General features: G+C 37.8%; 1 protein-coding gene across 1 annotated transcript in view; it reads left to right on the forward strand.

The window, feature by feature from the left end:
• Positions 1–23,326, forward strand: part of IRAG2 (inositol 1,4,5-triphosphate receptor associated 2) — a 131,142-nt gene that overhangs the window by 64,274 nt on the left and 43,542 nt on the right. Inside the window, exons 17-21 of the mRNA XM_039221719.1 lie at positions 12,428–12,542; positions 12,984–13,146; positions 20,705–20,766; positions 21,902–21,982; positions 22,567–22,663. Of these exons, the coding sequence (XP_039077650.1) occupies positions 12,428–12,542; positions 12,984–13,146; positions 20,705–20,766; positions 21,902–21,982; positions 22,567–22,663 (518 nt within the window). The remainder of the gene's footprint in view (positions 1–12,427; positions 12,543–12,983; positions 13,147–20,704; positions 20,767–21,901; positions 21,983–22,566; positions 22,664–23,326) is intronic.

Consider the following 23,326-nt stretch of genomic DNA (forward strand, 5'->3'; position numbering starts at 1 on the left):
TAGTGAACAAATGTGTAGCTGTATAATATAATGCCAGGTAGTGGTGGTGATATAAAGAAAATTAAAAGAGAATAAGAAGACCAGAATGATGGGGCAGAATGACCTAGCTATTTTATTATTTATTTTTTTATTAAAAAAATTTTAATATTTATTTTTGAGAGAGTATGAGCAGCGGAGGGGCAGAGAGAGGGAGACATGGAATCCAAAGCAGGCTTCAGGCTCTGAGCTGTCAGCATAGACCCTGATGCTGGGCTCGAACTCACAGACCATGACCTCATGATCTGAGCCAAAGTCAGATGCTTAACCAATGAGCCACCCAGGTGCCCATGAAAATGGTGATTTGAATTAGCATGAAGACTTGGAAACCCCCAGAATCTCTGCCCAAACTGATTGGTAAAGATTTTCTCCTGTACACATAACTCCAGACTGTAGAGACTGGGAAAAGTAGTTGTTTTTTCTAAAGTGCAGATACCAACACAAAGAGTCAGAAGAGATGAAGGAAAATCTCCAAAAACTTACATTAATGAATCAGATAAATTATTCACCTCATAGAGAATTCAAAATAACTGTCATAAAGATGTTCAAAGAGATCAGGAGATAAACAAAGTGAGGATATCAACAAAAAGATTTTAAAAAGTATTTAAAAATACCCAACAGAAATCTTGGAGCAGAAAACTATAAGTGGACTGAAAACTTTACTAGAGGGGTCAATAGCAGACCAGATCAAGGAGAAGAAAAGATCAGTGAATTTAAAGACCAGTCTCTGGAAATTATCTAGTCAGAGAAGTGAAAAGAGAAAAGAATGAGTGAAGAAGACTTAAGGGACTTATCTGATCCTGCAAAGTAGACACAATATGTATTATAGGAGTCCTAGAAGGAGAAGAGGGAAAGAAAGGGGCAGAAAGGTTATTAAAAAATTTATGGCCAAAAACTTCAAAAATCTGGCAAAGGACATCTAGATCTAGGAAACCCAGTAGATCTCAAAAAAGATGAACCCAAAGATATCTACATTGAAACATATAATTATCAAAAGTCAAAAGTACAGAATTTTGAAAACAGGAAGAGAAAAATTTTGTGATATACAAGGAACAGAAACCTTGTAGGCCAGGAGAAAGTGGGATGATGCAATCAAAGTACTAAAAGAAAAAGACCACAATGAAGAACACTATACTCAGCAAAACTGTCCCTCAAAAATCAAGGTGACATAAAGACTTTCCCATATTAACAAAAGCTGAAGGAGTTCTTACCACTAGACCTGCCTTAGAAGAACTGGTCAAGGGAGTTCTTCAAGCTGGAACAAAAGAACAAAAAGACAGTATGAAAAAATGTTAAAGTACAACATTTGCTAGTAAAGGTAAGTAGATAGACAAATACAGAATACTGTAATACTCTAGCAGTGATAAGTAAATCACTTAATTCTAGGATAAAAGCTTAAAAATTATATAAAATGATAAAAATATGTTAAAGTACACAATAAAGAAGTTGTATGTTGTGGCATTAATAACAAAGTAGGGGGAGAGGAGAAGTTAAAGTACAATTTTTGTACGTGATTGAAGTTAAGTTATTATCAGCTTAAAATAGACTGTTAGATTTTATGTAAGCCCCATGGTAACCACAAAGAAAATACCTATAGAAGTTATACATGCACACACACAAAAAAGGAGTCAAAAACTATCAATAAAAATAAACACAAAGGAAGACAAAGGAGGAAAGAGGAACAAAAGAACTACAAAACAGAAAACAATGAAAAAATGGTCATAGTAAGTCCCTCTTTATCAACAATTACTTTAAATGTACATAGATTAAACTCTCCAATCAAAAGACATAGACTGGCTGAATGGATTAAAAAACAAGATCCAACTATATGCTGTCTGCAAGAGACTTCACTTCAGATGTAAGGACACACACAGGCTTAAAGTGAAGGTGAAAATATATATTCCAGGCAAATACTGGGATGTTGGAAAAGAGAGTGGCTATGCTTATATTAGAGAAAGAAAGACTATATAAAAAATTGTCACGAGATGAAGGACAGTATACAGTGATACAAAAGATCGGTTCACTAGGAAGGTATCATAATTAAAAGTATGCATTCAGTGTCAGAGCATATAAATATATAAACCATATATTGACAGAATAGAAAGAAGAAATAGAAAGCAATATAGTAGTAGGAGACTTCAATACACCACTTTCTTCTTCTTTTTTTTTTTAATGTTTTTTATTTATTTCTAGGAGAGAGAGAGAGACAGCGTGAGTAGGGGAGGGTCAGAGAGAGAGGGAGTCACAGACTGAAACAGGCTCCAGGCTCTGAGCTGGCAGTCAGCACAGAGCCCGACGCGGGGCTCGAACCCATGAACCGCAAGATCATGACCTAAGAGAAAGCTGGACGCTCAACCGACTAAGCCACCCAGGCGCCCCGTCAATACACCACTTTCAATAGTGGATAGAACATTGAGACAAAAGATCAATAAGGAAACAACAGACTTGAACACTGTAGAACAAATGAACCTAACATACACATACAGAACATTCTACCCCATAGCTACAGAATATACATTCTTCTCAAGGGCACATGGAACATTCTCCAGGATCACACATTAAGTCACAAAACAAGTGTTAACAAACTTAAGAAGATGGAAATTATATCAAGTATCTTTTTACAACCACAGTGGAATAGAACTAGAAATCAATAGCAGAAGGAACACTGGAAAATGCACACATATTTAGAAATTAGGACACTGCTTAAAAAATCACAAAGAAGAAATTAAAAGGGAAATTAGAAAAAATCTTGAGGCAAACAAGAAGCACAACATATCAAAATCTATGGTATGCAGGAAAAGCAGTACTAAGAAGTTAATGATGACAAATGTGCCTGCATTAAAAAGAAGGAAGATCTCAAGTTAACCTAAGTTTATAGCTCAATAAACCAGAAAAAGAACAAACTAAGATAAAAATTAGCACAAGGAAGGAAATAATAAAGATGAGAGCATAAATAAATGAAATAGAGAATAGAAAAACTCTTTAAATAAAAATCAATAAAACTGAGTTAGTTTTTAAATTAAAAAAATTTTTTTAAAGTATTTCCAGTTCCTTTGTAATTTTAATTCCAGCATAAGATACAGTATTTTATTAGTTACAGGTGCACAATATACTGATTCAACAATTCTATCCATTACTCAGTGCTCACCATGATATATGTATTCTTATCCCCTGCACCTATTTCACCCACCCCACCCCTACCTCTAGTAACCATCAGCTCTCTATATTTAAAAGACCTTTTTTTCCCCTTTGGTGTTGTATTTTTATTTCTTTTCATGTGTTTTGTTTCATGAATTACACATGAGTGAAATAATTTTGGTATTTGTCTTTCTCTGACAGATCTAGATCCATCCATGTTGTTGCAAATGGCAAGATTTTATTCTTGTTTCGTGCCTAATATTCCATTTTATATGTGTGTGTGCCTCTCTCTATATACATATATCACATCTTCTTTATTCTTTCATCAATCAGTGGATACTTAGGTTACTTCCATAATTTGGCTATTGTAAATAATACTGCAGTAAACATGGGTGCGTATGTCTTTTCGAATTAGAGTTTGTGTAATCTTTGGGTAAATACCCAGTAGTGGAATTGCTGGGTCATATAGTAATCTTTTTAGTGTTTTGGGGAACCTCCATACTGTTTCCACAGTGTACCCTCACCAACAGCGCACAGGATTCCTTTTTCTCTACATCCTTGCCAATACTTCTTGTTTCTTGTGTTTTAAATTTTGGCCTTCTGACCCGTATGAGGTGGTATCTCATTGTGGTTTTGATTTGCATTTTTCTGACGATGAGTGATGCTGAGCATCTTTTCATGTCTTATTGGCCATCTATATGGCTTTGGAGCAATGTCTGTTCATGTTTTCTGCCCATTTTTTAATTGGATTATTTGTTTTAGGCTGTTGAGTTACAGGAGTTCTTTATATATTTTGGATAGTAACCCTTTATTGGTTGTCATTTGGAGATATCTTCTCCCATTCAATAGTTTGTCTCTTAGCTTTATTGATCATTTCATTTGCTCTGCTGCAGGTTTTTATTTTGATGTACTCCCAATAATTTGTTTGTGCTTTTATTTCCCTTGTCTCAGGAGACATATCTAGAAAAATGTTGCTACAGCTGATGTCAGAGAAATTACTGCCTGTGTTCTCTTCTAGGATTGTTATAACTTCTAGGTCTTACATTTAGGTCTGTAATCCATTTTCAGTTTATTTTTGTGGGTGGTATAAGAAAGTGGTTCGGTTTCATACTTTTGCATGGAGCTGCCCAGTTTTCCCCAACACCATTTGTTGAAGAAAATGTTTTTCCCACTGCATATTCTTGTTTCTCTTGTCATAGATTAATTAGCCATATAAGTGTAGGTTTATTTCTGGGCTCTCTATTCTGTTCTCTTGCTGTGTCTATTTTTGTGCTGGTACCATACCTCTTTGACTACTATGGCTTTATAGTATATCTTGAAATCTGGGATTGTGACACTAGCACTTTTATTCTTTTTCAAGATTACTTTGGCAATTTGGGGTCCTTGTGGTTTCATACAAACTTTAGGATTATTTGTTCTAGTTCTATGAAAATGCTGTTGGTATTTTGATAGAGATTGTATTAAATCTGTAGATTGCTTTGGGTTTTATGGACATTTTAACAATATTTGTTCTCCCAATCCATGAGTGTGGGCTATCTTTCAGTTTGTTTGTATTGTCCTTCAGTTTCTTTCATTGGTGTTTTATAGTTTTCAGTATACAGCTCTTTCACCTACTTGGCCATGTTTATTCCTTGGTATTTCATTATTTTTGGTGCAATTATAAATGGGATTGTTTTCTTAATTTCCCTCTCTGCTACTTCATTATTAGTGTATAGAAATATAAAATTTCTGTGTGTTGATTTCATATCTTGCACCTTTACTGAATTCACTTACTATTCCTAATAGTTTTTTGATAGTGTGTCTGGGGGTTTTTTATATATAGTATATCATCTGCAAATTGTGAAAGTTTTATTTCTTACCAATTTGGGTGTCTTTTATTTCTTTTTCTTGTCTGATAGCTATGGCTAGGATTTACAGTACAATGTTGAACAGTAGTGGTAAGAGTGGACATCCTTGACTTGTTCCTGATCTTAGGGGGAAAGCTCTGTTTTTCTCCTTTGAGTATGATGTTAGCTGTTGGTTTTTCATATATGGCCTTTATTGTGTTGAGGTATGTTCCCTATAAACCTTCTTTATTGGGGAGTTTGTGTCATGAATGGATGTTGTACTTTGTCAAATGCTTTTTCTGAAGCTATTGAAAAGATCATATGGTTTTTATTCTTTGTCAATGTTATATGTCATGTTGATTAATTTGTGAATATTTAATCATCCTTGCATTCCAGGAATAAATCTCAGTCATAGTGAATTTTTTTTAATGTATTGTTAGCTTTGGTTTGCTAGTATTTTGTTGATGATTTTTGTATATATAGTCATTAGAAATATCGGCCTGTAGTTTTTTGTTTTTGTTTTGTTGTTGTTTATTGTTTTTGTTTTTTGGTAGTGTTTTTATCTGGTTTTGGTATCTGGGTAATCCTGGTCACATAGAATGAATTTGGAAGATTTCATTTCTCTTCTGTATTTTGAATAGTGAGAAGAATGAATATTAACTTAAATATTTGGTAGAATTCACCTGTGAAACACTCTGATCATGGACTTTTGTTTGTTGGGAGTTTTTGAAAATTTCGGATTCAATCACTTTGCTGGTAACTGATTTGGTCAAATTTTCCGTTTCTTTCTGATTCAGTTTTGGGTGGTTAATATGTTTTTAGGAATTTATCCATTTCTTCTAGGTTGTACAATGTTTTGGCATATAATTTTTCATAATTCTCTATTATAACCCTTTATACTTCTGTGGTAGTGTTTATCTCTCCTCATTCCTTTCTCATTTTGTTTGAGTTCTCATGAGTCTGGCTAAAGGTTTATCAATTTTGTTGATCTTTTCAAAGGACCAGATTTTGGTTTTATTGACCTGTTCTATTGTTTTTTCAGTTTCTTTTTTTCCCCCATTTTGCTCTTATTATTATTCCCTTCTACTAGTGTGGGATTTGTTTGTTCTTTTTCTAGCTCCTTTAGGTGGATGGCTAGGTTGTTTGAGATTTTTCTTGCTTCTTGTGGTAAGTTTAAATTGCTATAAAGTTTGCTCTTAGAACTGCTTTTACTGCATCCCAAAGATTCTTTACCATTCATTTCCATTTTCATTTGTCTCCATGTATTCTCTAAATTCCTCTTTGATTTCTTGGCTGACACATTCATTGTTTAGTAGCATGTTATTTAATCTATTTTATGTCCCCTTTGCTCTCTTTTCCTTCTGGGATCCCTTATGATGTGAATGTTACTATGCTTGATTGGGTCATTAAGTTTTATTAATCAATTTTCATTTATTATTATTTCTTTCTTTCTCCTCTTCAGCTAGATTGCTTTCTACTATTCTGTCCTCCAGGCCCCTGATCTGTTCTGCCTCCTCTAGCATATTTTAAATTTTGGTTATTGAGCTGTTCATCTCTGATTGGTTCTATTTTATGTTTTCTATCTCTGTTCAGGTTCTCACTGAAATCCTCTAATCTTTTCTCAAGTCCATTGAGTACCTTTATTACTATTACTTTAAATTCTCTAACAGGCATATTATTTATCTCTGTTTTGTTTAGGTCTCTTGCTGTCATTTTGACTTGTTCTTTCATTTGGGACATAATCCTCTGTCTCTTTGTTGTTGTTGTTGTTGTTTAATTCTCTGTATCTGTTTCTATGTATTAGGGAAGTCAGCAATGTCTCCTGCTCTTGAAAGTAGTGGCCTTATGAAAAAGACATCCTGTGGAGCCCTGTAATGCCATGTCCCCTGTTTACCAGAACCTGGTCCTTCGGAAGTATCTCCTGTGTGTGTTGCATGTACACTGGTTACATGGCTGAGCCCCATTTGCCTTCAATCCAGTCATCTGCAATGGCTCTCCTTGCCTGTTGTAGGCATAGTTTGGTCCCTGTGTTGTTAACGGGAGGGTATGGGGCCATCTGGGCTGGACTTATCCCAGACCAGGCCTTTGCCAGAACTCTGGTAGCAACAAACTTCAAGGTACTCTACCTGTGGTGTCCCATGAGAACCTTTCATTGGCGGGCAGGACTGCAGTCAGAGCAGGTATCTGCCACCAACCTATGTCTAGGACCACAGACTGGTGTGTATGGTTATTTTCCCTCTTCCCAGGGTAGGAGTCAGTTTGGAGTGGTATTGGCTCCTGTCTGGGGTGCTTGCACACTGCAAGGCTTGTGGCATTGCTTTCAAAGGGACTCCCGCCAAAGGCATTTGGGGAGGTGGGTGGGTCTGCAGGAGAATGGGAGGGTGGGGTGCACTGCCAGGAGAGTTTGTGCCAACCCACTGCAGGAGGGTGCCTATAAACTCCTGCCTGGTCCGTGATGGATGGATCTGCAGGAGAATGCAGGTCAGGGTGCACCGTTACCAAACTAGGCAGAGGATGTTCGCACTGTGCTGGTTCCTCAAATGTCTGTGCACCCAGACTTGAGGAGGGGGGAGGGCAATGGCGCACAGTAGGTCTTTTGTTCTTGGAGAACTCTTCCAAAGATCCCTGCTCCTCTAGCACCTGCTCTGAGATTAGTGAATAAATCTCCCATGTACCCCAGATGTTGTTCAAACTGCTGCTTCTATGCTGTATCTCAGCAGGACTGTTTGTTGGACTATCTCTTTAAGTGTGGGGGCTCAGTTTCCCATTGCCCTCCAGCTCTCCCAGAGCTGAGCCCACTGATTTTTAAAGCTCAGGTATTAAGCTGTACTGGTTGTAAGAACTTGTGAAATCAGGCCCTTCTGGTTTTCAAAGCCCAACGTTATGGGGGTTCATCTTCCCAGTGTGGCTCCCCCATGCCTGAGATCCCTGGCGTGGGGTCTGCTCTCTTCCCTCTCTGTGCAGGTGGCATCCTTCCTTCCCACAGAGAGTCCCATGAGTCATTTTGGCTTCTGACCATATCTCTTCTCTTCCTACCCTCTTCACTGTGGCCTCTTTTCTACATTTAGCTGTGGAGAGCTTATTCTTTCAGTGTTTGGGTCATTTTCTGTCTTATTTACACTGATGTGTGTGTTATCTGGGAGTATCTATGGGGCAAGTTTAGCCTAGGATCCTCCTCTTCTCCCATCTTCCCAGAAAGTCTGAGTTGTGTTTTTTTAAAGATATAATTGACAAACCTATAGCAAGACTAAGAAGAAGAGTAGATTAAAATAAAATCAGAAACAAAAGAGGAGATATTACAACTGATGCTACAGTGTGGGGGTGGGTGGGAGAATCATAAAAGACCACTAAGAGCAAGTGGACTTATCCCAGTTAACCAACAATTGGATAACTTTGAAGGAATGGATGTTTAGGAACATATAACCTAGAAAGACGGAGTCAGTAAGAAAAAGGAAATTTGAACAGAGCAAAAAATATTAAGGACACTGAAGCAGTATTCAAAATCCCAACAAAGATCAGGACCAGGTGGTGTCCTTTGAAACTTTCAAAAAACAAAAAAAATTATAGAGGAGGAACCACTTCCCCATTCTTTTTTTTTTTTTTTTAATGTTTTTTATTTATTTCCAGGAGAGAGAGAGGGAGAGACAGCGTGAGCAGGGGAGGGTCAGAGAGAGAGGGAGTCACAGACTGAAACAGGCTCCAGGCTCTGAGCTGGTGCCGACGCGAGGCTCGAACCCATGAACCGCGATATCATGACCTAAGCGAAAGTCGGACACTTAACCGACTAAGACACCCAGGCGCCCCGACTTCCCCATTCTTTTAATGAGGTCAGTTTTATGCTGACACCAACACCAAAGACATTACGAGCAAAGAAAACTACAGGTCAATATTCCTGATGAGTATAGGTGCAACAAAATACTAGCAATAAAACTTCAGTGAAGTGTTAAAAAGATAATACAAAAATGACCATGTATGATTTATCCCTGGGATGCAAGGATGGTTCTACATACTCAAATAAATTAATGTGATATACTACGTTAACAGAATGAAATATAAATATCACATGATCATCCGAAATGATGAAGAAAGGCATTTGGCAAGATTTAACACTTTTTCATGATAAGAACTTACAAAATACTAGAAATAGAAAGAAACTACTCAGCATAATAAAGACCATAAATGAAAAGCAAACAGCAAATATCATACTCAAAAGACTAAAGGCTTTTTCTCTAAAATCAGAACCAAAGCAAGCATGCCCACACTCACCACTCCTAAGAAACATAGTACTAGAAGTCCTAGCCAAAACACTTAAGCAAGAAAAAAATAAAAAGCATCCACATTGGAAAGGAAGCAGTAAAATCGTCTGTATTTCCAGACATGATCTTATGCATAGGACACCTGGTTGGCTCAGTTAGTTGAGGGTTTGACCTTCAGTTCAGGTCATGATCTCACAGTTTGTGAATTTGAGCCCTGCACTATCCGTGCAGAGCCTGCTATGGATTCTCTGTCTCCCTCTCTCTCTGCCTCTCTCAAAAATAAGTTCAGCAAAGTTCTAGCATACAAAATTAACATACGAAAATCAGATGCATGTCTATACACTAACAATGAACTATCTAAAAAGGAAGTTGGAAAAACAAGCTCCTTTAAAATAGCATCTAAAAGAATAAAATAGGAATAAACTAAGGAGGTGCAAACTATAAAACATTGCTGAAAGAAATTAAAGAGGATCCAAATAAGTGAAGATTTCTGTACGCATAGATTAGAAGACTTAATAATGTAAAATGTCCATACTACCCAAAGTGATCTACAGATTCAGCAAAAATACTGATCAAAATCCTAATGGTATTTTCTACAGTAATAGAAAAAATAATTCTAATAATCATATGGAACACAAAGGATCTTGAATAGCCAAAACAATCTTGAGAAAGAAACATAAAGCTGGAGGTATCAAACTTCCTTATTTTAAAATATCTATTTTAAAGCTATGGTAATTCAAAAAGCATGCTACTAGCCTAAAGAGAGTGGAACAGAATAGAGTGCCCAGAAATAAACCCATGCATAAATGGCCAACTCATCTTTGACTAGAGTGCCAACAATACACGGTGGAGAAGGGATAGTCCTTTCAACAAATGGTGTTGGGAAAACTGGATATTCATATGCAAAAACAACGAAGGTGAACCCGTGTTATATACCATACACAAAAATCAACTTGATACGGATTAAAGACTTAAATATAAGGTCTAAAACTGTAAAACTCCTAGAAGAAAACTAGGAGGAAAATCTTCATGACACTGGCCTTGGCGATGACATCAAAAGTACAAGCAATGATAGTAAATCTAGATAAGTGGATCTACGTCAGACTAAAAAGCTTCTGAACAACAAAAGAATGAACAGAGAAAAGGTAACCTATGGAAAGAAAATTTTTGCAAACCGTGTATATCTGATAAGGGGTTAATATTCAAAGTACATGAAGGACTACTATAGCTCAGTAATGAAAACCAAATAACCCAGTTTAAAAATAGCAAAGGACTTGAATAGACATTTTTCCTAAGAAGACCTACAGTTGACCAACAGATATATGAAAAGATGCTCAACATCATTTGTCATCAGGGAAATGCAAATAAAACCCACAATGAGTCCTTCACAATGATGAATGAATCATACCTGTTAGGGAAGGCTATTATTAAAAACCAAAAAACACCAAAAGATACCAAATGTAGGTGTAGGCAAAGATGTAGAGCACTAAAACTCTGTACACTGTTGGTGGAAATGTAAAAGAATGCAACTCCTTTAGAAGACCATATGGAATTTCCTCAAAAAATTGAAAATAAACTACCGTATGATCCAGCAATCCTATTTCTGGGTATATGTTCAAAAGAATTCAAAGCAAAATCTAGAATACATATTTACATATCCATGTTTATTACAGTATTTTTCATGATATTCAAGATGTAGGAACAACTTAAATGTTCATCCATGGTAAATAAGCAGATTATATACATACATATATGTGTGTGTGTGATGGAATATTATTCAGTCTTTAAAAAGAAGGAAATTTTGTCAGATGCGATAAATGGATAAATCTTGAGGACATTATGCTAAATGAAACTAACCAGTCACAGAAGGACAAATACGTTATGATTACACTTCTATGAGTAGAATAGTCAAACTCATAGAAGTGGAAAATTGAATGGTGGTTTCCAGGGAATAGAAGAGAGGGAAATGGAGAGCTCCAATGTAATGGGTATAAAGCTTCAGTCATGCAAGACAAGTAAATTCTAGCAATCTGCTGTACCACACCGTGCCTATAGTTAACAATATTATACACTTAAAAATGTGTTAAGAGGATAAATTTCATGTTGCAAGTTCTTGCCACGATTAACAAAGACTGATTATAAGGTATTGAACAAAGCCCATATTGTGGGTAGGTAGTTCTTATTTTTGTTTAGAGCTTTGTTTGCTAGTTTACCATGATGGTAAGCATTCTCTACAACCATCCTTGTCTCTCATGTGATTCTTCTTGTAGTGAGTGCTTGGTTTATGCCAATACCCAATGAGATTCTGACACTGTTAATGTTTGAGAGGCATGCAAAAGGCCTAAACCGGACAGTGCCTTCCTCAATGCTTTGAAGCTCCCAAAGTTTATCATCCCTTTGAGCTAACGTCCTTATTTAGGTCAAGTTGTTTCCAGATAGTCATTGACCTATTGATACATGACATGGTTGAAACAATATCATCAGCTAACTGAGAGCAGGTGCATTTGATGTATTTGGAGGATTAGAGTTGGATCCAAAAGAGAGGTACCATAACAACACTAAGAGATTTGGAGTGAGGAAGGAAGGGAGAGGGGTCAAGTTTTCAGAAAAGACCAGACTTCAGTGGAAATACTAACATCTAGCGTTTCATCTGTGCTTGGGAGCAGCCCTTCCTGTGCTCATGCTTTACCATGATGGGCAACTCTTAAAGAGAAAAGACCAACGTCAAGGTCATGAAACAAAGCTCTTATTTCTTTTCTCTTTTTCCCTTTTTCTTTCTTTTCCTTTCCTCTCTTTTTCCAAAAAAAGCTAGCTTTGATGTGGAAATATTGCACCTACCACAGTGATCTCATTGTAGTGCCATCTTCTAAGCAATTGGTGACTGATACTAATTACTATGAATGTAGCTTGTGGGAAACTGAATATTCCATTGTAAAATAGGGGACCAAATACCTTATCCATAAAGTGGGGTATCAGGTCAACTGATCAATAGGATTGCTTTGGTGAAAGTTCTCTGTTTGCTCATCATTTATATGTTTTAAATACTTTCACTTTTTCCTTTGATCTCTGAGGAAGTGTTTTAAGTCACAATTTGTCACAACATCCCAGGGGTGACTCTTAGTTGAAATGTCACTGACAGCTTGTGGCTTTGGGCCTTTTGTAAAAATCCAGGCAGGAACAACTAGAAGCCCTTGAACATCTACAAGAAGATGCTGTCAACCAGGAAGCTGTCCTTAGGAAGAAGGTCCACGGAACCAGTCCATGGCTGGAGGACAGAGAAGAGCAGGTAGGGTGGCCTTTGACTACTTTACATTCAAAGCAAAGTTTCCTCAGATGTCCTTGAAACCATGAACTAAAAACCAGAGGAGGAACAGAAAAAAAAAACCCAAAAAACCAAAGAGGAACTGCAAAGTTCAGTCCCTGCGACCAACAGTGAGCGGAGGAAGTAAAGGGGAGTTGTAAAAGAGGCGGTGTCAACAGCCTACTGATGAAAGAAGCATCTTTGCAGAAAGAGGCCACTTGACATGTCAGGACTTTTACCGCTGTAGAAATAGCTCAGGCATATAAAGCCATGCAAACACAGAATTGCAGAAGTTCAGTAGAGGCTTATCACTTCCCTGAGAAGAAAAGCACATTTTCAGTTTCGTGTGCATAGTAACAGTGAGCGCTCAGTTGCTTTCTTTCCTGGCCACCCTGCTAAATTCTGCTGTTAACTGTACATGTCCAGGTTGAGGATCGAGATCGGGCAGCCCACTCAGCCAGTGAAAAAGCTAAGTCTTTGCTGCATAAATTAGAGAACGCAATTTCGGAACAACGGAATCTCCAGACTATAAATACTGAGTTAGTGAATACTTGCCAGACACTTGAGCGGAAGAGGAGAAAACTGAAAAGTGAGTAGCAAATATTTATGTTCCAATTCAGTCCACCTGAGCAAAAGGACTAGAGCCATTTTTGTAGATTTCAGCTGCTGTATTGTCACTGCATTTATGTCAACGGAATTGTTCCAGAAGGCAGAATTGTGGGCTTTCCAGAGATATTTGCCTAGTGGCTAAGTAGATCGATTTAACAATTAACTTTCCCTTTCAGTTTTTTTATTACGAGCTATATTTGACCATGACTGCCATTTCCTTAAAAATTAAAGTTCTCAATATCTGTAAAAGTAAACAAGGAAAAAAATCTCATATGCATGGGATATTTGAACTTGCAAATGGCTTACATAGTCTATTCTGATTTTATTAGCTCACTTGTACTCATGACATGATAGAAAAGCATCTGCCTCTCTATTTTCTTTTAAATAGTTATTTTAGAGTTGGGCAAAATCCTTATGGACTCATTGTATCCAAATATTAAATATGAGAATCATTTTAAAATTTTAATGTGTTATTTACATATATATTTTGCTTTTAAAAATTAGAATAGTTGGTATTTTTCTGTATTACCTAAAAGTAGATAAATGTTTACTAAGGATTTAGGTGAAGAGACAGTTGTCAGATTATTCATAAACTATTTTATTCTAGAAATATAATTTGGTAAAAATAATGCTTACTTATTTGACCATTTATCAGACAATTTCTTTTGTTTGGCTAGCTTTTTGTTCTAGCTGTCCTCAGATATATTTTTTAGAGACAGTTATTGGTTTGGGTCACAAGTGCATTAGAAGCTTCAGGTGAGATAGAGATGGAGATTTTCAGTCTTGGGTTTGTTTGGATATTTTGTGCCCTTCCTATTGCTCTCTGAGAAAGCTGTTGAAATGTTTCAAGGACTTGACTAGTTCTAACATAACAGTAATTATTCAGTATTTGGTTATAATTTTTAAACCTTGCAGAACTTGCTGGTTTTCAATCATTCTAACTATCGGTTTACTCTACTCCATCAGACCGTGCATGGCTTTAAATTACATAATCTATATATTATTTTGTGATTGCTCAGAAAGTATTGGAGAAGGTTCCCTTGTGATTAGAAGTGTTCATGTTGAGACACAAATAACAGGGCATTCCAAATTTGGCTTATGGTATTTTTGCTTTAGACACTGTGCTTAGAGGACTAATCTTTTGGTTCAGTTATGTTTATCTTTGATTAAATCGGCATTATACACACTGTTTTATAAAATGAAGAATTTATCTCATTCTGCAACTCCCTCCACCTTGTTTTCCTTATAGTACCTTCTTGGAAGACTCAGCTTTTGTAATTTCTTCCAAAATATTGCTTCTCGATATTATGAACTTGCTCTTGACTTCCCAGTTCATTGGTCCAAATATTATTAAAAACAGAATACGAAAGCTACCCTGGGTCACAGGCATGTTTTTTTTTTTTTTTTTTCCTGGCTGAATAAAGTAGACTGGATTACTTCCTTTCTGTCTTGAGTTGCTCACGACCTGCCTGGCTTCTAGAACTTTTTGTACTTTGTATCTTTTGCTGCCCCCGTAGAAGGCATACATACCAAGATTTTGCTCTGAAGACCATTTGCTTATGAGGATTTTTCTAACAACGCCCTTTAAAATCAACCTTGCAAGAAGAGGGAAATTTAAGTAGCACATAATTTGAGATGTTCTGTAGAGCAGATTTTCCAGATAGACTGTGAATAAATGTCAGTGAGGTAGGACAGTTATCACACAAACACATCCTGGCACATTCCACCATTACCACTGCCACCACATGCTGTTTGAATTCTGAGTCAGACGTTTGAATTCTGAGTCAGAAAACAAAAATATTCAAATGCATTTAGCTCTTCTGAAACTTTCTGGTTAGCTTAATAAATTTATTAAGTGTGTAAGGCAATTACTTTCTGCTGTATCTAAGAAGGGTTCATTAGCAAATTCAGTGCGGATTCAGTTATTTTGTCCAAATGTTAGGGTCAAGGACAGTGTTCATAAACTGAAACTAGGAAGTTGTTTACAACGTTTGATTAGAAGTCCTGAACTTAATACTGAATAAGTAATATTCAAGCTTTCAGTTGCCACCAGGACTGGACTCATTTATTAGCTTACATGCTTTTTTTTTTTTTTTAAGTTTTTTTTTTTTAAGTTTTATTTTATTTCTGAGAGAGAGAGACAGCATGAGCAGGGAAGGATCAGAGTGAGAGGGAGACACAGACTCTGAAATAGGCTCCAGGCTCTGAGCTAGCTGTCAGCACAGAGCCCGACGCGGGGCTCGAACCCACAAACCGTGAGATCATGACCTGAGCCAAAGTCGGACACTTAACCGACTGAGCCACCCAGGCTCCCCTATTAGCTTACACGCTTGCCTCCATGAAATATTCCCTTAGAACTGCTAAGTTTCTGGAATGGTTCCTACATATTTTCTTTCTTTTGCTTCTTACCTACGCATGTATCTAAGCATCTTGTTAACAAAGGCAGTACTGGATGTATAAATGGATATTTGTTTTGAAAAGGGAATAAAAAGGCTTCTTAGATCCAGGGTATTTACCCAACAGATGAGAGTGAATCTAATGTACATGAAACGTAGACCACTTGAGCCAATCAAACTATCACCTCTTTGCTGTTCCTCTTCTTGCCCCTGTCCCGCATGAAATCTTCACTGGGTCCCTGATGTAATCAGCATGGAGGGAATTAATTTCCTTTAGACACTATAAATATTTCCTTGGCAAGAGAGCCCGAGAAGCTCCTGGATATTATAAATTCCTTATTTCAGCATAGTGTCTCTATTAACTTTATAGTTTAGAGGAGACTTTCACCTAGATGATCTCACTGGGGACTCTCTTCCGACTTGCTGTCCCTAGCATGAAGGGCACGAGAATATGGGACAGATAACAGCCCTCTGGCTTTGAGGATGGATGCAAGATGAGAGCCACATGTCTTGAGCAGTCAGTACACAAGAGGGAAATGAGACAAGAAAGAAGGATGCATGTGATTGAGACACTTAAAGAGAGGTGTTGGGTTGAGAACCAAGGGAAAAGCCCAAAGTCAGAAAAAGCTTGCTCAACAACTCTGATGGGATGGGGGCCTACATTTTCCCACATGTAGGATGCAGAAATGGATGAAATAATCTAGGAGGCAGTATAGCATAATGATTAAGAGTATGGTATTTGAAGCTAAACCTACATTCTGAATCTAAGTCTGCAAACAAGAAACTGGGTAATGTTGGGCAAATCACTTTACCTCTCTGAGTCTCAGTATCCTCTTCCAGAAAATGCAGCAGTTTATTTATAAATAACACATGCAAAACACTAGTGCTTGTCATACTTGGTAAAGTCTGTTCTGCTAGAGCACGTTTCTGCCACGTGTGTTACCTCCTTCACCATCGGCAAATGGGTAATGACATGTGAGCGCGGTATGGGAGTTACATCATTGCATTCATGATTTTCCTGGGAATAGATCTGGGCTGGTAGGCATGGAACTGTGACCTTTGACAGGGAAGGAAGAAGCGTTTAGCTTGGCTGCTGACAGGCAGCAGGAGACCTTTCAGCTTTACTTTAAGAAAATTAAGATCAAGTGTCTGCACCTGGGCCTCCCCCCCCCCCCCCCCCGCCACCCCCTCCCCCAGAGGTGCACCCACCCTTGCAGAGCTCTGGCTTGTAGCAGACTGTAGTCTCTCCCGTGTTCTCATTGGCAGTCCCGCTGCCTGAGGGTTCTACTTCCATCTGCGTTTTCTTAGCACCCCACCAGCACTGTGCCATTTAAATGTCGCCAGCATCTCCACGCTTTTGCTGTTGTACATTTCTATTATCCTGTGAGCCAGTCTTTAGTCATTTTAAGATGCATGTCTCAGTGGTCCAGATTTTCTTCCCAGGCACTAATAGTTTATAATTATTATAAACTATTGGTTTATAGCCAATAAAGTTATTGGTCAGCGCTCTGGTTACAGTGTTGCATATACCTTTTTAGTGGTCTCTCCCGAATTGTGTTTATCTCATGAATTCAGCTATTTTTGGTCTTGTAATTTTTATGTTCACTTTTATCGATGCACGATTAACATATCATGAAATGTTCAGATCTCAAGTGTAGTGTTTAACCAATTTGCCAAATGCACATTGAAACACAGAACTTCTATAACCCCAGAAAGTTCCCTTGTGCTTCTTTCCAGTCACCTCCTCCACAATAGGGATCACCCTCTGATCTTTCTTGTTTTTAAATTTTAAAAAAATTTAATATTTTATTTCTGAGAGAGAGAGAGAGAGCGCGAGAGAGACAGTGTGAGCAGGGGAGGGTCAGAGAGAGAGGGAGACACAGAATCCAAAACAGCCTCCAGGCTCTGAGCTGGCTGTCAGCACAGGGCCCGATACAGGGCTCAAACCCATGAACCACGAGATCATGACCTGAGCTGAAGTCAGATGCTTAACTGACTGAGCCACCCATGTGCCCTGTCTTGTTTTTAAATTTTTATTTATTGTGAAAGAGTGTGTCTGCAAGTGATGGGGAGAATCCCAAGCAGGCTCCGTGCTGTCGGTGAAGAGCCCTACATGGGGCTCGATCCCGCTGACCAAACCATGAGATGATAGCCTGAGCTGAAATCAAGAGTTGGATGCTTAACTGACTGAGCCACCCAGGTGCCCAGAATCAGCCTCTGATCTGATGGGTTAGTTCAGCTTTGAGAATTGAGATATTAAGTATGCACTCTTGTTTGTGTCAGCCCCGTACCCTCAATGTAACACTTAGTACGTGTGTTTCTCAGTGGTGTGCCTTTTTCATGATTGAACCATATTTCTTTGTATGAACGTTCCACAATTTTATTATCTTTTCTCTTATTATTGGACATTAAGTTACTTGCGGTTTGGGGGTGTTATGCAGTAAGGTTCTATGAACTTCTGTGTACGAATCTTTGAATGGATATATGCTTTTCTTTAACTTAGGATAAAGATCTCTGAGCAGAGTTGTGAGGTCATAGTGTAGCTGTAACTAGCTTTTTAAGAAGCTGCCAGTTTTCCATAGGGTCACTAACATTTCCCACTCCACTAGCAGTGTGTGAGAGTCCCAGGGACTCTATAACGTCAGTGCTCTGCAGTGTCAGTCGTCTTTTTTGCCAGTCTTCTGAGTATCTTGTGATTTTCATTTGTTGTGCTGATTGGCTGTTACATGTCTTCTTTATGAAATATCTAAGTCTTTTGCCCATTTGCAAATTAGGACGTTTGTCCTTTTGTTACTGAGTTAAAAGATTTCTTGACATATTTTGGGTACGAGTCCTTTGACACATGTATGTGTTGTGGATTATTTTCTCCTAGTCTGTGGTTTTCAATGAAACTTGATGTTTTTTAAGACATGGTTTTATAGAACATGAGGTAACACATATATTGTGTTATAAAAGTCCGTAATCCTTAAATATCAACCATCCCTGAGAGCTAACATTATTATAGCTCTGATACTAGGGTTTTAAATTAGCACCAGCCAATTAATTGCAGGGCCTTTGCCCGAAAGCCTCGTTGCATAGTCATTTGGAAAGTTGTTTTGTCTCAGCTTTCTTCAAAGGCAAAGTATCCAAGACACCTGGTCCCATCTTATATCACAGGTGGCAACAGCAGGGGACACAGTGGCCATTGTTTTATTTGCTTCCACGTGAAATCTAAATGTCCTAGAGACCCGGCAGTTCCAACTCCAAACACATAAAAAAGGATGCAAAGGTGAATGCAAATTAGGGTCATAAAGGCAGCATGTTTTGCCTTATAAAACATATGGAAATACTTGCTGCCCATTTTACAAAACATCTGTTGAAATAAGGTTTACAATTTAAATGTTTTGAGATGGACTATTCCTAAAACCCAAGATTGCCTGGTGGGAAAGCAGATGGACAATTTAGGCAGTCTTCTACTAACTCATTATTTCTTCTGAAACACAAGCTTCAATGGAAAATCCAAAGACTGTTTTGGAGATATACAACCTTAGAGATGTAATATTGGCCACTCTGAAAGGTTTGGTTGCTATTGATTAGATGTAGGTCTGGAGAAGTATAAGGCTTTATTTATAATAGAGTTTTACGTATTAAAAATTAAATAATTTTACCACTTACATGTGTTAGAAATTAAAAAAAAAATATATTTCCCCCCTAGGGACCTAGTAACACTGTGTCAAGCTTAGTTGCAAATCAGGTTATATTTACCAAAAAACTGACAAAATTGAATATTACTTAGTTTTTCAAGCTTTTTTCCTAGGAAAAAAAATTTTATAGATTATGTACTTTTCACATATATTAGCATTATTTTCATGGCTCAGAATTTCTTTAAGCTACTGAGATCTAAAGCTGTTGGTCTTTAAAAGAAGCACCAGATTCACATGTGTTTTGGACACCAGAATATTTGCTGTTAATTTTCCTGGCTGTTAGTGATACAAAAAAAAAAAAAGAAAGAAAGAAAAAAAGTGGCAGCTATTAATATGTCTCCATCTAGCAGAGCTTCCTACCCTCATTTAATTTTTGTTTTTAATCATCTGTGGGCTGAGAACACAGAGCTTGTGAGATTTATGTATAAATTCAGAGCCTGCTGCATGAGTGGAAGTGTGAGGAGTTGCCACATGAATAAAGGGCAGGACTATTCATGTCTATTTTGGTTCAAAAGATTTGGGCCTATTTTCTGGTTCTTGGCTATATTTCAAAGAGTAAGGATTATCGAATAAGTAATATGTTACTGTGTAACTCAAAGAGTTAAAATGGTATTCTTTTTCTTCATTTCTGTTATTCCAGAGATGAGAATTTGGAAGTTACTAGGAGACAGATTTCACTTAAGTAGAAAGACAAAGTACAAAGACAAATGAAAGAGTACACTGAGTTAAGCATTATCCTGTGTGTCTGATCCCAGCCTCATGCATAACGAGTCATCATTGAAATCCTTTGGACAACCATGTTCTCATAATCTCAGACCTACCTGTAGGATTCTGGAAGCTTCCAGGGTTCCTATCACTCATAGCTCTAGCAGAAGCTGCTTGGAGAGAGGATTTCCACCTTCTAGGCGGTTGAAATGATGACCTCTAAGGTGTATTCATATGTTAAAGTGAAATAATGCTATGACTCACTCCTAGAAGATCATTCACTTGCATCTATCAAGGTTAATTTAAAAAACAAAACAAAACTTTTTTTGGTTTATTTTTGAGAGAGACAGAGTATGAGTTGGGGAGGGGCAGAGAGAGAGGGAGACACACAATCTAAAGCAGGGTCCAGGCTTTGAGCTGTCAGCACAGAGCCCAGTGCAGGGCTGGCTCAGGAACTGTTAGATCATGACCTGAGCTCAGGTTGGACTCTTAACCAGCTGAGCCACCCAGGCGCCCGCTCCTATCAAGGTTAATGTTAAATACCCAAGGGTGATCGTGGTTTACCCTCTCCAACCTTTGTTCTTCTTTTCCACCAGGACATGATTTGAGAACACTGTTCTCAGAAGGTCTGGCTTTCCCTCTCCTTTCCTCAGGCTCCAAATTTAAAGCAGTTAAAAGTTTATGAAATTAACGGAGGGGGAAAAAAGGGGGTGACAAATGGCCATATTAAGCTGGTTATGAATTCTTTTTATAGCAACAGTTGAGTCACTGAGAAAGAAGTTAATTAAAGGACGACTCCATGGCTTGCTGTTTCAGGTAAAAAAACAAAAAACCCCTGTGATGTGTGTTTACCGTGGGGAAGAGGTCCAATCTGTGTAAGGTTTTGAAGCTAATTTATAATAGATAATGATTTTGAGTATAAAATTAAATAACCAACTTAGAAGAAAATGCTCCAGGGAACTTTGTTCTCTTGTGCACTGAAAGCATTTAGCAAAACAAGAGGGGAGAACTCACATTAGAGAATGGCTTTTAATAACATCTTTCAAAGAGGAAGCATTTGAGAATTTACTACATCTGTTAGCAAAGGGCCAGTTTTTTAGTCTTGGGCACGTCCTGTCTGACCCTGTTGAATGTGTACTCTCGGATCAGCTAAGATAGTTACTGTCTCCTTTTTTTTTTTTTTTTTCTGGTTTGAATTAAACTTTCAACTCTTTTTGTCTGGATATCTCACTATATCCATGGCAGAGTTCAATGTATTTCTTTCCCTTATAATACTTGGTGAATTTCTCCTTTTTGTTCATAAATGAGGAACATAAGGAACAGTAAGGTTGGCACTGGGGGAAGGGACTGAAGAAAGGAAGAAAGAGAGGGGGTGATGTCTACATGTATCTGTTTCCAGGGCATATTGCAGGCACATCTGTTTAAGCAGAACAAAAATTATTCATGTGGGAGACTAAGCTAGGCAGAGTGCCTAGAACCCCCCTATAATACGTTGAAGTGGAAAAACCTCCACATCTAAATATCCTTTAATCACATCAGAAACACCAATACGATTTTATATTTTTAATATAACTGCGATAGACATGTATCTGTCTCCTGGACTAATGGCGCAATATGATAGCTTATAAAATTTCACAGACACCATTTTGACTACACTGACCTGTCTCCAGCAAGCGTCTTCAGCTTCTGCCTGAAGATTTCAATGGCAAAGCCCTTGTGTTTCCGGTCTTTGATCTTTGGATTTCATTCATAGAACAAGTAATGAGGAAAATGCAATGAAAGCTTTACAATTACAAACCTGTTCCCTTAAAGGTGAACACTAGAAAGAACTGGCCAATAACTACCCTCCTCAGGCAGCATATCATGTCTTCTCTTAAGCGTAATAGGTTTTGTATCTTTGACTCTGTCATCGTTCTGTCTTAGAATACGTTCCACCATTTTCTTATGACAGAACTGTTTAGATGAGGAATTTCCTCACTATGATCCCTTGTCCTGCGCAGATGGAATTCAACGACTTCTTCAAGAGCAACTGGTAAGTTTAAGCTTTTTGAAATGACTTAAGGGCCTGTTGGGAACCACTACTATGCCAAAATAGAAAGTTAAGTCCAGTAGGTGTTAGTAGTCTCAGAACTTTAAGCTCTACCACTTTTCTTTGAGAGTTTATGAGATAAAGCAATGGATGCCTATTCTTTTTCTTTCTCACACACATGAATACAATGCTGGTTGACCCTACGAGATGGCAATATTTTAAATTATGTGTATTGTGGTATCATGATGAGGTATTGTATAACTAAGCTCACCCCTCACCCATACCTCTTTCCCCAAGACTTTTGTTTATATAAGAATGTCGATTATTGGGAATTGATAAAATTCTGTTAAATTCTTGAACTGTGATTTTAAATGAGAATTATAGTTTACCCACAGGGTAAGGTATACCTTTTGTTCAAAAGGATGAAAACTTTGTTACTTGACATCATTTATTTTCTTCTTGATCTCTCTCACAGGGTTATTTGAGACTGGTAATACTCTTTCTGCCTTTGGAGATAAAGAGAGTAGATAATGAAATATGCTGTTACATGCCTTTAGATAGCTAACACTACTTAGTTTTCTGTTCAGAAGCAGTGTTGCCATAAACAATATAGCGGTCAAGAAGCAAGAATACATCAGACACCCCTGACCTTCAAACATACGTGCTGGTACACACCTCTGCTGGGTAAGCATGGACAGCCACCCCCTCCTTATACCCTGTCAGGCATGGCTGAGGGTAAGGTTCTTTTTGAAAGGGGAAATAATCACAATTATATCTTTACAGGGAAAGCTGTTGAATACTTGAATATTTATCCCTGAATTAAGTCAATGAACTTATGTTTGAGCATTTACTCTGTGCAAGGCACCACATTATGTATAATAAAGAATCAATCTTAAAATAACTCACAGATTATCAGGGAGATTAGAATAGACTCAGAGAGGGTGCCTGGGTGGCTCAGTCAGTTAAGTATCTGAGTCTTGATCTTGGCTTAGGACATGATCTCACAGTTTGTGGGATCGAACCCCACAGAGTTCTGACAGCACAGAGCCTGGTTGGGATTTTACCTCCCCCTCCCTCTCTGCCCCTCCTCTGCTTGTGCTCGCTTGCTCTCTCTCTCTCTCTCTCAAAAAAAAAAAAAAAAAAAAAAAAAAAAAAAAAAAAAAAAAAAAAAAAAAAAAAAAAGAATGGGCTCAGAGAAGTCTCCATAGAAGAAATGAGAGTTGAACCAGACCTTGAAAGATGGGTTGCATTTGGAAAAGCAAAAGGCATAGACAAAGTATTCCAACTGGGGAGAATGACATGCAAGGAAGACAAAACAGAAGAATGAAAGTGCCTCAAGTGTTTGAA

Source organism: Hyaena hyaena, unplaced genomic scaffold (assembly GCF_003009895.1).
Source record: "Hyaena hyaena isolate Hyena2069 unplaced genomic scaffold, ASM300989v1 scaffold_1001, whole genome shotgun sequence".
Lineage (NCBI taxonomy): Eukaryota > Metazoa > Chordata > Mammalia > Carnivora > Hyaenidae > Hyaena > Hyaena hyaena.